Source organism: Marmota marmota, unplaced genomic scaffold (assembly GCF_001458135.2).
Source record: "Marmota marmota marmota unplaced genomic scaffold, marMar, whole genome shotgun sequence".
Taxonomy (NCBI): domain Eukaryota; kingdom Metazoa; phylum Chordata; class Mammalia; order Rodentia; family Sciuridae; genus Marmota; species Marmota marmota.
Window position 1 is genome coordinate 7,313,895 of NW_026000153.1, and position 17,033 is coordinate 7,330,927.

The 17,033-nt window shown below is 47.0% G+C and overlaps 1 protein-coding gene across 5 annotated transcripts in view; it reads left to right on the forward strand.

Moving 5' to 3' along the window:
• The first annotated feature begins 10,755 nt into the window (after positions 1–10,755).
• Positions 10,756–17,033, forward strand: part of Mindy4 (MINDY lysine 48 deubiquitinase 4) — a 109,442-nt gene continuing 103,164 nt past the window's right edge. For 2 of the 5 annotated variants that reach the window (XR_007341686.1, XM_048786415.1), the window contains exon 1: positions 10,756–10,946. Coding sequence is in view for 2 of the 5 variants with exons in the window: in XM_048786415.1 (XP_048642372.1) it covers positions 10,884–10,946 (63 nt within the window). In the remaining 3 variants the exon portion in view is untranslated. Of the gene's footprint in view, positions 10,947–11,456; positions 11,568–17,033 lie in introns of all 5 variants that reach the window. The other 3 variants (XR_007341687.1, XR_007341688.1, XM_048786414.1) reach the window with 3 other exon arrangements.

Consider the following 17,033-nt stretch of genomic DNA (forward strand, 5'->3'; position numbering starts at 1 on the left):
GCAGCACGGAAACTGTGGTATGTTGGTAAAACTGTGGGGGAAGGAATCTTTAGAGGAGAAAACTTCATGTGACTTCTGTTTGGAATCAGGGTTGTTGGACTTTTATGGGTCATGACTCCTTTTATGTAGCAGTTCACTAAATTGCTGCTACATAGGGTATGGGGCAGGTTTCCGGATGTATCAGGAATGCAAACAATGCAAAACTCAACGGTAGTGGCTTCATCAATTTTTTTCCATTGAGGTTTCATAACAGTGCCAGGTATTGGTTCAGTGACTCAATGGTAACAGAGCTAGCATCTCTGCAATTAACTCAATCTTTTATCAGGGTGGCAAAATGGATGCCATAGCTCCAGGCACCATGCTTAGATTTAGATTTAAGGCAGGAAAATGAAGGCAAAAGGGACTTTATCTTAATCTCTGTCCCTCTTAGGAGGAAAGCAAAAACTACTCCAGAAGACTTCTGACAGACTTCAGTTATGTCATGTGATCCTGTATCAACAGCAAGGTAGTCTGGGAAAGGAAGCATGTCACTTTCCTAATTTCCATAGTGGAGATGGTCTGGGGAGAAGCAGATTGGCAGTCTGTGGGTTAGCCAGCAGCCAACCTCAACTGCATCCCTTTTGGGTTGAACATGGCTGGCTTTGTTTCTTCTCTCCAAACCTACTTGTCTGAAGCCCCTGGCCTCCTCCATTCCATTCCCTGTGGCATCTGCAGGAGAGCCCTCTGCTGGACAGGAGAGAGAAACCAGAACTTGCTGGGTCAACATCCTGGGCCTCTGGTGGACGCCTCCCCCAGGACCCGAGCTCCCTGGGATGGAGGTGATACCTTCATCCTGCACACATAGCTTGTGTCCCAGTGGTGGTATCATCTAACTGGCTCTGCAGGACTCAACTGCACACCAAGGGTCATTCTGCTGTCACCTGAATGCTTCAGGCTTCTTCTTCTTCTATGAGTTCCTTAGTGGGATCTTCTGCAGCTGGGCAAGGACTTGTTCTTGGAAATTGTGGAATCAACCTTCCCACCACCAATTCTAGTAAGCTGTGTCCCCAGGTGACTGCTGCTTTTTGGACACCAGTTTGGGAAGAGTAGGAGGCTGGGGAGAGGCTGAGTCCAGTATGGTGGTTGCACATACCCGTCCCCAAGCCTCTGAGGAGAGAAGGGGCCCCTCATCTCTCTTCCACACTGAGAACCTCTGACTCATGATGGACTTCTTGCCTGGTTCATCCAGGGAAAGTTTTATCCCTTGCTACCTCTCCTTGGGGGCACTTCTGACTTGGGCTCTTTCTTGCCATGTCTTCTCTACCCTCTTCACTGTGATATGCATGAATCCATCATCTTCTGGCCTCCTCTGCCCCTTTTTGGGTGTTTATTTCACCAGGGCTGATCTTGTTCAATGACCGCCCTGGAGGCAGAGGTCAGATAACACACACATATACTAATATTCATAGTTTACTCAATCTGTTGACTAATTGCCAGTCATAGCCCCCAAAGTCCCAGAGTGGAATAAGAAGACAGATGATATAGGCTGTTGGTTACAGAATCCCAGATTCTACACTCTGGGTGGTACCCCCACTCCAGCCTGCCACTCCACCACATTAGGAGAATCAAGTCTCATGTATACCAAGCCAGACTTGGAGAGCCACTTTCACAATGATAACATAGGCTCAAAAGGATGTGGCTTTCCCAACCTCCCAATCCCACATCTTTACAGGAGTGGAGCTGGGGTGGTGGCCATATAGCAGGAAATGAGGGCCAGGACATTCAGATTTAGAAGCAAAACTTAATTAGTGGTGCAAAGGCCCAGAGGGATAATTCCCAAAGGCTGAGTCCTGAGTGTAGCAGAGCTTTAACTTTTATACATAAGCAAGTTTTGGGTACATCAAGGCAAGAGAGTTGGTGCAATTCTATTGGAGGTTGCATCTTACATTCTTTATATGGGTACAAGCTTGCCAACAGCCTAGGGACTCTTTGCTCATACAGTAAAAACTGCTCTAAGCCTAAAGGGGGACTGTTCTGGTCCACTATATCGTTCCCTGCTTCTGCTACTGCAGTTATCTGTTACAGCCACCTGTTAGCCACTGCAAGCCTCTATGGTTAAATGTCAGTAAGCAGAGCTTACATATTTGCTAGTTTTAGCATTCATCAACAATTCTTGCTTGGATGAATGGTTATTCTTATTATTCTGATTGTCAAACAGTGATTGTGTGTCAATCAAAACCATAGCCTGTTAGCTTTTAAACTGCTAAAGTTGCCATTCTGTTCTTCTACAGTAAAAAGGCAAGATGAGAAGGAAATCTGTGACAAGTGACCCATGGCTGGCATCCTTTATCTGTGAGCACAGCCTCTCCCCCTGATGCATTCTAAGCCATCAGTGTTCCTTAGGCTCATGTGCAGAAGTGCGGCCTATCTGTGGCTCCCAGCTAAGCTCAAAAACTCAAAATCTATTCTTTTTCCCACAACTCTGATAAAGGGTAAGGTCAGGGGACATGGTTGTTTAGCAGAGACATTTTAATTTGCTTATCTATAAAGGAAAGGAACAAAAGTTGGCCATCCTGGTCACAGCAGCTTAGGCAGCAGAAAGACTAGGAGACATTTCCAAATGAAACTGCGATTTCTAAAGGAAATGACCTTAAGACTTAAAGTAGTGGGTAGGTACAGGAAGGAGACAGACCCAGGCCTGTTAGAGGATCAAAGGCTGCAGGAGGTGGCTCTGAGCTCTTGCACACGTGGGTATGCTGTGTGTGGGGTAGTGCACAGGGCAATTTGAGTCGAGATCCTAATAGGAAGAACTGGAGGTTAAAGACACATGGATTGGAACAAAAGATCAGCCGCATGCCAGAGATGGCCAGTTGCCTTCCCCTGTCCGTTATATATCCACAACTCTTTCATGGTACTAGGATTGTTTGCCAGAGCACACAACTGCCCTAAACAAAGACTACATTTCCCAGTCTCCTTTGCAGCCAGACCAGGTGAGTGAGTGAGCCCTGACCAAAGGGGAGGAAGCAGACATCTTCTTGCCGGCTTTCAGAAAATTTCCATAAGATGCGGTGCACATGGACTCTGCTGTTTATTCTTCACCCTCTGTTCCATCTTGCCACTGGGAACATGGATGCTGCTATCTTGGGTTAGGAGGTCAAGTTCACCTGTGGTGGGGAAATGGGTCCCTAGTCATATGAAGTGCCACTAGGGACAAATAAATTTTCACCCTGTGAAAGTCATGACGACATTGCTTTGACCTTATTGTTGTTACTTAGGCAGGAATACCCAAGAAGTGGTGTTGTGTCTCTTTCAGTGCACGAGGTCCATGATGTTGACTGCCACCATTTCTGGTGATGGTCACTTTGATCCTTGGTTTAATGTTGTCTGGCCAAACTTCTCCACTGTGAAGTAAATATTTCCCCCTTTGTAATTCAGCAGTACCTTACAGAGATATACTTTGATTCTATAAATATCACATATTTGCTAGTTTTAGCATTCATTGACAATTCTTACTTGCATGAATGATTATTCTTATTATTCTGATTGCCAACTACTGATTGCTAATTTTGTCATTCTTTCCACATTTATTAGTTAACATTCAAATGTTGGGAGGAAATTTCCACAGTCCTGTCTTTAAATGTGGACTCAAGAATTCCTATTTTATTCGGTGGTTATGAGGTCTGTTATTATCATTACTTACCTTCATGCACAAATTTGACCAGTAGGACCTCAGCTCCCTTATGGAAGATAATCTACTTCACTCAAAGTCTACTGATTTAAATGTTCATCTCATCTAAAAATTCCCTTTATAGTGGTGCCTAGACCAGCATTTGACCAAATAGGTGTCATGGCCTCACCAAGCTGACACATGAAGTTTACTGTCACTGGGGAGGAGAATGACACATCCATCTTAGACATAGTAGACTCATTCTCAAAGCCCCAGGAGATGCCTCTGTCCCCCTTACCTCTGCCTGGGTGGCCCCTGTGCACAGACCTGGGTAGACGCTGGGCTCTCCTCTTGAGTGTCTGGAGGTGTTCTGCTGAGAGAAAGGCTGTCACATCTCATCTTGCTGGATCCTGGCAGGACCCGGGACTCCTTCCTTCTCTAATCTTCTGTTGGTGGCCATAGGGACACTGCTCAGGAGCAGAGACTAGAAGGTGGTTGATGTGCTAGGGGGAAAGTGTGGATGAGCTGTTCCTTCATGTTGCCCAGGTTTTAGGGTTTGAATCTGGAATGACCCCAAAGGCTTATATGCTGAGGGCTGAGTCTCTTGGGAGGTGGTGCAAACTTTAGGAGATAGGGCCTTGTTGGAGCATGTCAATCACTGGGGGCAAGTCCTGAAGGGTATATTTTGTCCACATCCCCTCTCCTCCTGGCCACCATGAGGTGAGCAGTTCTGTTCTACCGTATCTTTCCCACTGTTTTAGTCAGTTTTTTTTTCCCCTGCTGTGACCAAAAGACCTAATAAGAGCAATTTCAGAGGAGGAAAAGTGTATTTGGGACTCATGGTTTCAGAGGTCTCTGTCCATAGATGGCTGACTCCTTTGCTCTGGATCCAAGGTGAGGCAGAACATCACAGAGAAAGAGTGTGGAGGAGGAAGCAGCTCAGGACATGACAATCAGGAAGCAGAGAAAGACAGCTTCCTTCATCATGAACAAAATATAAACCCCAAAGGCACACCCCCACCGACTTACCTCCTCCATCCACACCCTACCTGCCTACAATCACCACTAGTCGATCCCTATCAGGGGATTAATGCACTGATTAGGTGGAGGCTCTCATAACCCAATCATTTCACTCTGAACTCTCTTGCATTGTCTCTCACATGAGCTTTTTTTTTTTTTGCGGGGGGGGGCACCTCATATCTAAATCATAATACCCACAGGACCAGGATCAAGAGAGCCAAGTGACCATGGACTGAAACCTCTGAAACCATGAGCCAAAGTAAACATTTCCTCCTTCTTTAAGTTGATTTTTTTTTCAGGCCTTGGCTGAACCACTTATTCTGACCTCTGGGTGCTGGTGGCCAGGCAACTGGGAAACTCTGCAGATGAAGTCACTAAAAGGACTTTAAAAATATTTTCCCAACCCAGCTGGTACAGACATGTTGCACCTGGTTAGATCTTGACCCTGGAGAGGGCATGGTTATGGGAACAAGCATGCATGCTTTTATTCTCTGGAAAGCCCCTGGTCCAGATAAATACCCAGCTCTGCCCTTGCCTCAAGGAACCTTGGGTTGGAGGGGATCCATTTGGCCAGTCCCTTTTCTAGAGCATCCTGTAGGAGGCGCCCCTCTATCCTCACACCGTTTTAGAAATTCTGCCCCATTGCCATGTGGCAGGCCTCACCTCCCTCTTCCAGGTCCCGTGAGATACCTCATGCAGCCTGGGCACCAGGCAGAATTCAGGGGCTTCATAAATCCTTGTGGTTAGACTCACACAAACTTAGGAACTCACTGACTAACAGATGGACCAAGCCACAGCTCTATGGGGCTGTGTATGATTACACACACACACCAAAACAAAACAGAACAAAACAAAACAAAAACCCAAAACAAAAAAACCAACCCCACTCCCACTCCTTTCTCCTCTGAAAGCTGTCTGATGTTGAGAACATCTAAGTTGTCCTTGCAATATGATGTCCATTGAATTTTCCACTTTCTTCCCTCCTTTTCCTCTGTACATTAGGGGATTAATACATAATACATACATAGGATTATACATAATACATCTTGGATCGTGGCGTCCTGTCATTGTTGGTCTCTGCAAAGCCATTATTTATTAACCAAAGAATCAACAGAAATGATAGAACATATGAAACAAAGGCCCTCATGATACCCAGCACACTGACAATGACCTGTATTCACCTGTATGGGTTCCCCTGCCTACTGCTGTCCTGAGTCAAGTCTCCTCCACTCCCTTGATTTTATATTTATGAAGCTTTCCTGAAACTGTATTTCCCTACAAGTAATGATGCCGGTGGTTTACGTTTTTAAGTTTACACAAAGATGTTGTGCTGTCTGTGTGTAGATGTGTTTTGCTATGTCTTAGATCTTGAATGTACCCCAAAGACCCCTGGGTTGAAGATTTAGTCACCAGCCTGTGGCTCTATTGGGTTGTGGTGAAACCTTTAGGAGGCGGGACCTAATGGAAGAAAGTTAGGTCATTGGGGGTGTGTCCCTGAAGGGGATGTTGGGACTCTGACCCCTCCTCTCTCTCTCTTTGCTTCCTGGCTATCATGAAGTGAGAAGCTCTGCTCTACCCTGTGCTCCCCTCCATGATGTTCTGCCTTGCTATGGTCCTAAAACAATGGAACAAAGTGACCATGAACTGAAATCTCTGAAAATAGGAACAAAAACAAAGTTTTCCTCCTTTTAAGTTGATTTTCTCAAGTATTGTGTCATAGCTATGGAAAGCTGATGAACACTGTAATCTTTTGGGAGTTTACTTTTTCACTCACAACCTCGTTGCTAAGCTTCAGCATGTAGTTCATTGATTTTCTGAGATGGTGAATGAAAAGGACTTCCAAGAGCGAGTAAGGCTAATGCCCATCTTGGCTAAATCTGGTTTGAAGTCAATGTGGGGGTGGAGAAATTGTATTTTCTGGGTACTGGGCAAGCATGCACTATAGTGCTTATTTATTTTGCATGCTCTGTTGGCTTATCCCTGTCTACGGTATTTGCAAAAGCATTTGTTTTTCATTTTCAGTGACTGTAGATTGCTATAGATTAGATCTTGAATGTCCCCCCGAGGCCCAGGTGTTGAGGGCTTGGTTGCTTCCCTGTGGTGTTAAGGGTAAGTAGTGGAACCTTAGGAAGGGGGCTTGAGTGGAAGGAAACTAGGTCATTGAGGGTGTACACTCAAAGGGGATATGGAACCCTGGCCCATCTTTTTACTCTGCTTTCCAGATGCTGCAAGGCGAACAGACCTCCACTGTCATGTGCTCCTGTCATGATGCTCTGTGCTACCACAGGCTCAAAGTAAGAGGTCCAAGCGGCTACAGACTGAAACTGTAGCTTTGAGCCAAAACAAACCTCTCTTCCCTGTAAGTTGTTTATTTCAGGTATTTCGTCACCGTGATGGGATGCCAACACACAGATACTTATAATAACTGGGTACTTATTTTAATGACCTTTTTGCTTGTAACTCCAGCATGGTTTTTAAAGAGTCCTTTGTGAGGGTCTTGACCACCACTCACACTCAGGCGGGAGAGCAGGGCTCCCATGTGATGCTCAGGGGGAATGTTCCCGCTCACGGGAACACAGTGGTGTGCAGTCAGGATGACTTGCAGAAAATCTGTGGACAAGAATGGAATCTATGATATCATCTAGTTTCTCCCCAGAGTTCTGGAAGGATAACTTCTGGCCTTCCCACACTGACAAGATTGGCTTTTTCCCGTGACACCTTAAAGTTATTGCACCCCAAGGAGCCAGCTGTGTGTCTGGAAGAAGAACACATTCCTGCACTTCTCTTTCTTCATTGTTCCATTCCGATATGGTAGAAACTTCCAGAGCCAGGAAAATGTAGCACACACACACACACACACACACACACTCACACTCACACACTCGCAGTCTAGCTGCATTTGACTTGGATCACTGATGGTTGCTGTACCAGTCTCCCGCTGCCCTGATTGTCCCTCTACAGTCTACCCTCAATGTAAGAGCCAGAAGGACCCTGAAAGAGACAAAATCTTGTCTCTCCTCTGCCCAAAACCCTCCAAAGGGTTCCCAGTTAGAGTAGAAGGTAAAGTATTTCTCTTGGCCACAGGCCTACAGGGCTGGGCTCTTGTTTTCTCAGATTCTCCGTTCCCCTCTGGCCTTCCTATTTCACAAGCCCACTGGGCTGGATGCCATCTCAGGGCCTTTGCACTGGCTGGAGTGCTCCTCCTGCAAGTCTCTGCACAGCTCACACCTTCTCCTGTCAGATATTTGCTGAAATAGTACAACATAAGCAATCTTACTTGATGAACTTTGGAAAAAAATGTAATATCTGCATCAAAATCTCCTCTATTTCTGTGCTTTTTCCCCCCCTATTTAAATCTGACTTTTTAAAAACATTTCTGTGCTCATTGTCTTTCTCCCCCCACCCCTCTGCTGCCCTCTGCCTGTCCTCTCTCTCCAAGAAGGCACACTTTTACGGTGTTTAATGCACGGTTGGCCTAGGATGTATCGGCTCAGTGGTAGAGCACTTGCCTAGCACATGTGAAGCCCTGGGTTCCATCCCTGGAACTGCAAAAACAAAACAAAAAGCAGAAAAACTTCGGCTACATCCATGACACCCATACACTGGGCACAGGGAGGGGTTTAATTCATATTTATTCATGACTGTATGAATAAGTGAATTTTTCTCTTTGCCCCAATTTCACCTCGCTCTCCATGGAGGGGCCTCTTCCCTCGCTTTGACTGATCACATATTTGACTTGATCCCCGGTTCCTTGAAGGTGTGACTGTCTGCCATATGTAATCTCTTACCTGAGCTAAATCTGTCCTGTGCTCTTCTTTATTATTGCACATCCATGAAGTGTTTTTGGACCTGGGACACGGGGTCCCCTGGATTAAGCATCCTGTCGTTTGCTGCAGCTCTGCCCCTCCCTGCTTTACACACATGTACCCTCTGAGCGCTCGAGGAGCCTTCTCAGAGAGCCCAGTCAGCTAAAGCAGTGGAGGCCAGCAATGATAAGCTGTCTGCCGTGTTGCAGTGATTTCCTTGGGAGACCATAGTGTGGTATGGTGGCTTCCCAAGTGCAGTACCTGTGCTCCATGGAGGAGGTTCCAGTGGGTACAAGAAGATTTTAGTTACATGCATACATTTCTGGTTTTGTATTTCCTTTATGTGATTTAATAAGCAATCAAACCCAAGGTTTTGTTGTTTTAGTGCTTGGGTATGTTAGGTAGTAGCTAACAATGGGCAGTGAAATGCACAGTAATGTCACAAAATGTCCTTTAAATTTCTTTAGGGTCTTCTTTAAACTACTTTCAAAGTGGATAAGAAAGCAAAGGGTGGTAGTTAATTTGTAGCAAATAAACAGAAGCAAAGGAGCTAATGGGAAAATGTCAAAAGAAAAGGATTAATGGGACTAACTCTTGACAGGGTCCATTGATGTTGATGTGAAGCTAGAAATTATGGCTGTGAGTGTCTCCATTTGTCTGGGAAGGGAGATTCCTTTAGTAGCCCAGGGGCACTAAGGTAACTTCTGATCAGTTACTGACTCCAGTGTCCACATTATCATGGGATTGACTTGTAGATGAAGTCCCCCTAAACAGGAAGGCCACCATGACAGTTCTGGAGAGGACAAACTAAGTTCAAAGACCCCACCTCCTGACGTGAAGGAGGAGTTGAACACCTGATTGGCAAAGAGTGCAGCAGGTGGCCCCAGGTCTCTTGGTAAACATCGAACAGTAATAAACTTGGAGACAGCGTTGTCTCCTTGTCATTCTCTGCTCAGAGACAGCTCACTCTCTCTCCCGAGAGTGCTCTCTGCTTGAGCCTCACTGTGCTCTTACTTTACTTTCACCTCACTTTCTCTTTACTTTCACTTATAATAAAGGTCTCTTGCATGACTTTTGGTGTCTGACTTCCAATTTTCTTGCGCTGGAACACAAGAGCCAGGGTAGAGTTTCAACTCCCTGCTCTCCTGTGACAGGAATACTTTCCTTTTAAGAGAAAGTTTAGAACATGTAACGTCAGTTTAAAGAAAACCACACGTAAGTAACAGTATACATGTTGTGAGCTGAAGTGTGTCCCCCAAATTCAGGTGCTGGTGTCCCCCAAATTCAGATGCTGAAGTCTTGGTCTCTGGTCCCTCAGAAGGTGACTGTTTTTGGTGATAGGGTCTTTAAACAGACAGTGAAGTTAAAACTGGGTCATTATGGGGGGCGCTAGTCCTATGTGGTTGATGTCTTTATAAGAAGAAATGATTAGGACCTAGATACGTACAGAGGGAAGACGGAAGGACCAAGGGAGGATGGAGCCCAGGGGATAGGCCTCAAGAAATAACCCTGACGACAAGTTGATGTTGGATTTTAGGCCCTAGGACTGTGCAGCAATGAACCTGCTGTTGAAGCCACAGTGTCTCGGCGTTTGTTACATCAGCCCTTCAATTGCAAATAGCATACAGCGTCTGATGAGCAGCTGTGGGGATGGCTGAGAAGCTGTACCAAGCTCCAGAGTTTGGGGAAAACAGCACTGGGCAGACAGGGGCTTTGAGGGAACCCCAGCTTTTCCAGTCCCTAACTGCATAGCCTCCAGCAAAATCTGCCTTTCTGAATCGCAGGGTCTTGTTTTCGAGAATGAGGCCGGTGGTAGCCCTCTTGCCAGGAAGCTGTAAGGCTTGAAGGTGAGGTAACATGTGTAAAGCTCTTGGTGCTCAATACATGGGGGGGGGGGATCTCATTGTGGGAAAGCTGGCTCCAAGGGGGCTAAAGGGACATGTCCTTTAACTTCAGCACTCAGGAAGCAAAGCCCGGCCTCCTGGCCCCATAGTCCAGGTCACAGAGCCAGGCGGGTCAGTGAACCAAGTGCTTCACTGTGGTTTTAATCTTCCAGGAACAGGCAGGCGGACACGCTTTCCCTTTTGTGTTTAGGGAGGTGGAGACACAAGTCGAAGCAACGACTTGTGCTAGGCCACCCACAATGACAGGCCCAGAGTCAGAGAGAGTCTGCAGCCCGTGGCCTAGCCCTGGCAGCCAAGCTCTCTCCCTGTGTCCTCCTGCTCCAGAGCAGCTAGAAGCAGGCTCCTCCTCTTCCTCCGCCCTCCCAGCCTGCTGGCTCCCAGGGAAGGGGAGGAGTTCTTGCTGGCTCTGATGCCACCGTCACCACGGCAACGCGGCCATACTGGGCCCAACGGACTAAGGGGCCTGGGGCTGCGGCCTATCGTGGCCTGGTGGGCAGAGCTGGCAGCATGGACACCCTCTTCGTGGAGGAGGTGGCCGCCTCCCTAGTCAGGGAGTTCCTCAACAGAAAGGTAACACCTCGCCCTCTCCAGAGCCCACGTGGTAGCTCCAGTCCTGGAGGGCAGCCAGTGGGGGGAGGCCTAGTACCCCTGGGGAGGGAGCGTTCCTGGCCTGCTGTCTGCTTCAGGGATGCCCCCAGGAGAGCGCCATTTTCCCAGGATGGGGGAAACTACATTTCCCAGGAGCCATTTCTGTGGTGGTCACCTGGCTTCAGCCAAGCAGGGCTGGGTCCCCCTGTCCTCTGCCCTCCCCTGGCATCCACTCTCAGTGGGTGGGCAGCAGCTGGGTGGGGAGGGGGGGTAGTTCCAGGGCTGAGCCAGCTCCTCGTGCAAAGATGGGGAAGCGGACCAGAGCCTGGCTGCCTGTCTCCATAGCCAGTCACCCCCAGGTCGTGTCCCCCTAGGTAGGGGCTTTCCACAGAGGGGCCCCAAGGGTCGAGGAAAGTTCTGGACAGTCAAACCTTTCAGCCATTTTAAGTCCACAGCAGGAATTCTGGCTGTGGCCTTCATTTTTTTTTGTAGGGGGATTGTCTAAGTTCCCTCCTGTTTTGTCCCAGGAGAGTTTGCAAAGTGTTTACAAGTTGAGAAGGTCTTTAACGCTAATCCACCCTGACAGTGGAGATGGAGACTTGGGTGAGGAAGGCACATGCTGGTGTGTGTGTATTTATGTGCGTGTGTGTGTGTGTGTGTGTGTGTGTGTGGTGGTGGTGGTGTCAGAGGCATCCAGTAGTTGATTCTGCATGAAGTGACTGAGAGCTATATGCTGCTGGTTCTGTGCTTATGGGGCACTTGTCTGGAAAGGAAATACACACATACACACACACACACACACACACAAAACGTGTCAAATAGAGCAAAGAGAAAGGACTTTGAGATTAGATGGAAGAGGTTCAAGTACGTGCTACTAGTTTGCAGTGTGACCTGGGCACATTACTTGTGGCCTCAGTGTACTTATCTCTAAAATGGGAAAATTAAGACTCATGTTTCACAGACTCATGATGAGAGTTAACAATAACACACAGGCAGCTCCTAAGCATTATATCTGATGAGTAGATACAATGCACACATAGGAATTTAACTTCATACCTGCTTCCCCATCTTTGATACCCACCTGTTTTGAAAGTGACTTTGTGGGCTTTTTATAATTTGCTTTATTTTGAAAAAAAATTTAAATGCATTTAGCATCATTGTATCTGCTTTGAGCTTCCATCACCAAATCCTGGCTGCCCCTTGGATTATCTGTGGCACAATTTAGGAGGCTGACCACAACCATCATTTAAGTTTGGACTAAGCGAAACCTCATAGAAGGCTTCCTCATGCCCTTCCTTTCCTGGGTACAAATGAAGCCCATAGTCCTTGCTGACAGCCAAGGGTGCCCTATAGCTGGACCTCAGGTTACCCTCCAACATCATTTCTTCCTTCCCCTCCAAGTTTTCCCCTGATCTACTCAGGGCCACCCCAAATTCCATTTCTTCCTGAGCGCTTCTCAGCTGACTCTAGCTGGACTGATCCTGGTCTGTGTTCTCTCTTTGCTCGTGTTGTAGTCAATACATCTTCCTGAATCACTTCCTAAATGGGGCCACAGAGCTGATCCCCAAAAAGGATGGCACCTTGGGAATTGTCCAGTCCTCCCAGATTCCTGATTTCCATGTTTTATCTGTACACACTGAGGTCCTGAGAGTCGTAAGGTGTTGGCCCCAGTCACTTAGAAAGTCACAAGAGCCAGCTGCAGCCCAGGGCTGTGCTTTTCTCAGCACTGTCTGCTCCAGGGCAGAGATCCTGAGCTCCTCACAGGGCTCTGTATAGGCAGGTACCCAACAGTCTTGACCAAAAGAATTCCTAGGGTGCTAGGCACCTTTTAGATGCCTGTTTGTTTTCTCAAATCTTTAAGGCAGTCCTGAAAGAGAGGGAATTACAGCCTTCCTTTTTATGCAAGACTGTTGTGAGACCAAGAGGCCGAGACACTTGCCCTGGGTGAGTGGGTCAGACCACATCACTCCTCTTCTCAAACACTCCACCGGCTTCCCAGCCTCAGTAGGCTATATGGCTCCCCATGTTCTGGCTGCCCCCTTGGACCTCCTCTGCCATGGCCTCCACCACCTTCCAGCCACGTGGGCTTGCTTGAACTCGCCAAATATGGTCTTTCCTCAGGCAGACTCATCACAGTCTTCAGGTGACGCGAGCATCCAGAGTTGACACTTGGGTCTGTGGCCCCGCTGTGGCAGAGATATGCCTCCCTCTGACCTCTGTTACCATTTCTCACAGTCACGCCCTAGGAGTGTCTTTACCAGCCCAGCATCCTTTCCATCATTTCAGTTCCAAGCATCCCACCTGTTCTATGTCCAGCTCTTCCCACTTCTCCAGCCTCTCCTCCATCCGATTCCATTGCTCTTGGCAACCTTTCATGGTCCCCCAGCCCTACCGCCGCTCCTCCCATACCTTATCCACCTGTCATTAAAATTGCCTGCTCTATGATAGGCTCAACCCCCTTGATCTTCTCTCCCTTTGTTGTACTCCCCTGGTCTGGGTAAAATTCAACTCGGTTTACTCCATGCCTGCACCTGCAGAGCTGAGTGGGACTGGAGAAACACACCTCCATGTTGATAGCATCACTCTAAATCTACAGCCACTCACCCCTGAGATTCCTCAGAGGTTCCAGTCCTTACAGGAACCTCTTTCTCTTACACCTTCTTTCCCTTCAAACCCATAGCTCCTTCCCCATTTAATTTCTCAGAAAACAGAAGCTGTCATGAGAAATGAGCTATGTCCTGCAGGCTCCCACCCCCACACTTCCTGACCTTCCTGAGCCACGCTCTCCATCCTGTTCCTGTGAAGAGATTCTCCAGGCCCTGGGCAAGAACATCCCTGCGAGGGAGCCTGCTCCCTGCCACATCTCAAGGACACAGCCCTAGTGATTGCCACCGTGCTCTTCTCCACACACGTTCCTTCTCTGCTGAGTATGCACACACTCCTGCAGGACCACACCTTGACCCCCAGTCCCCCCAGCTACTAGTCTTTTTCTTCCCCCTTTTTATAATGGAACCTCTAAAAAACCTGTATGCTTTGATTCTAACCCTTCTCTCCACTTTCCCAGACTCATCTGAATCAAAAGTTTTTCTCCCACCAATTGATGGAGACCACTGTCAAGGTCATCATTGACCTCTAAACCCCTTGCCTTTTTTTTTTTTTTTTTGGTACCAGCATTTGAATCCAGGGATTCTTAACCACTGAGCCATATCCCCAGCCCTTTTTTATATTTTATTTAGGGACAGGGTCTTGCTGGGTTGCTGAGGCTGGCTTTGAACTTGTAATTCTCCTGCCTCAGCCTCCTGAGCCACTAGGATTACAGGTATGCACCACCACACTGGGCTCCTTGCCTTTCTTTCTTTATATTTTTTTAAATTAATTTTTTATTTTTCTGTGAGAGTGGAATGCATTATAATTCTTATTACACATATAGAGCACAACTTTTCATATCTCTGATTGTATTCAAAGTATATTCACACCAATTCGTGTCTTCATACATGTACTTTGGATAATGATGTCCATCACATTCCACCATCATTTTTAACCCCATGGCCCCTCCCTTCCCCTTCAATCCTTCTTCCCTATCTAGAATTTGTCTGTTCCTCCCATGCTCCCTCTCCCTACCCTACTATGATTTATTTAGCTTCCTTATTTCAAAGAAAATATTCAGCATTTGTTTTTTTTTGGGATTGGTTAACTTCACTTAGCATTATCTTCTCTAACTCCATCCATTTACCTGCAACTGCCATGATTTTATTCTATTTTATTGCTGAGTAGTATTCCATTGTGTATATATGCCACATTTAAAAAAAATCTATTCATCTATTGAAGGGCATCTAGGTTGGTTCCACAGTTTAGCTACTGTGAATTGTGCTGCTATAAACATTGATGTGGCTGTGTCCCTGTAGTATGCTGTTTTTAAGTCCTTTCGGTATAGACAGAGGAGAGGGATAGCTGGGTCAATTGGTGGTTCCATTTCCAATTTTCCAAGAAATCTTTATATTGCTTTCCACCTTGCCTTTCTTGATCTAACAATTGTGCTCATCACAGTTGGTTGCAGCCTTCTTCTTGGCTTCTGAGAGACCACCTGTTCTTGGCTTCCTCCTCCTTCTCTGGTGGCTCCTTCTCAGGTCTTTGCTGGTCGCCCCCTCCTTTCTCTGACCTGTGCAGTGCATGCTGGTGGCTCAAAGACTCAGTCTGTTGCCCTCTTCCCTTCCCTTTCTTTCTCTTCTTCATTCATTCTTGAGGCGTCTCATGCAGTCTTATGATTCTAATACCATCAATGTGTGCTGACAATTCCTAAATGCCTATATTTAGCTGCTCTCTCCCTAAATCCTTTGAATTTTTTCCAACTTTGAGTGCTGCATTTCCACTTGGATGTCTAATTAGCATCTCCATTTGATATATACAGTGATGTTCCCACTCACAACATTCCCAACGCCAAATTGTGAGTTTTTCCCCCAACCAGGTCTTCAACTTTTCGGACACCAATTGAGTTTCCCACAATTCAGCTGCATTCTGACACTAGAGTTAGTGTAGACCCTGCAGTTAAAGACACTTATTTTCCTCGTGCCCCTCACATCCAGCCCATCAGCCCATCTGTTGGCTTTAGTATCAAAGGGCATAGAGAATGCAGCCACTAATGATGCAAACACCCTGGACTAACCCTCTTCCACCTTCCATGGGAATGGTACTGTTCAGTAGCCTCCTAAATGGTTTCTGCTTAATCCCCTGCCTCTTATATTCTATTTTTAACCTAGCAGCCAACGTTCCTTTAAAAATGTTAGTCCCCTATGGTTCTGTTTTCAAATCCTCCTATATCCCATCAGAAGCATGGCGAAGATAATCTTTGCTTACCAGGCTCTGGGTGATCTCTCTGATCTCACCTTCTGAGACTTTCCCTATATAGCTGTGAGGTTCTAGATGCATTGGCACTTGCAGCTGTCACAGGGCCTTTGAAGCTGCTGTTCTTTGCCTGGAACACTCTTCTCCCAAGTGTCTACATGGCCTGCTCTCTTGTTTCCCTCCCATCTCTGCTCCGTTGTCACCTGATCAACGAACCCTTTCCTGATCACCTTTTATAAAATAGCAACCCTTCTCCATGCCACTCACTGCCTGGCCCTTTCTGTCTCACTACTCATATTATATATGTCCCACCCCCAGCATATTAGACTTGTCTTTTCCCCCTATAGAATGCAAGTTGTATGAGGGTGGGACTTTGATTTGTTCACCTCTCTGCCTCTAGCAGTTGGACTAGTAGACTAGGGGTTCCCTTCAATTCATAGATGGGGAAGTCAGGAGACAAGAGTGAGCTCAGGAATGATGCTCAATGAAACACTGTGCCTTGTCTTTGCATTCACCCTCCCTGTTCTATTTCCACAGTGGTGCGGTGAGCCGCTGCCCACGGTGTGCGTACCATTCATCAACGGTCTGCTTCCCACAGACTGTGAGCTCTCCCTCCTTCTGTACCTCCTGCATCTAGGACAGCCTGGCACACAGCAGGACAAATGTTTGTTGAGTGAATGCAGATTCAGTGGCTGGATGGGACTGAAGGCTAGTTGACTCCTGAGAGCACCCTGGGACCCTACCCTAGTGGTTTTCAAATGTTGGTGTGCATCACAATGGGGGAGAGTAAGTGAACCTGGATTTGGTGATTGGAACTGTTGCTGAACATAAAGAGATATCCATCAGAGAGGAAGGCTCATATAGACCGTTCTTTATCACTTTATCAGTGAGGAAGCCATGGCGCAGACCTGATGAGATGCAATGGTTGCTTTGAGGCTTGCCTCTCTTTCCAGTGGACACTCCCTCCTCATGCAGCCTGGCCACCTCTTCTCCACTGCACACATCCATATTTCTTTGGCCCTTCCTAGGTGCTCCTTTTCAATCTTTGGTTCAAGGTCATGTGTGTACCTCGTTTCCAAAATTGACCATCTTACCTAAATGCATGGCAAGCAGGGGGTTGGTCTTTTATGTGCTTTCCCAGCAGGTAGAGCACCAAAAAATTCTGAACACAAAGGCTGGGGGGAAGTCGCGGCTTGTCTAGTGCTGGGGGGGGGGTCCGGGATCCAT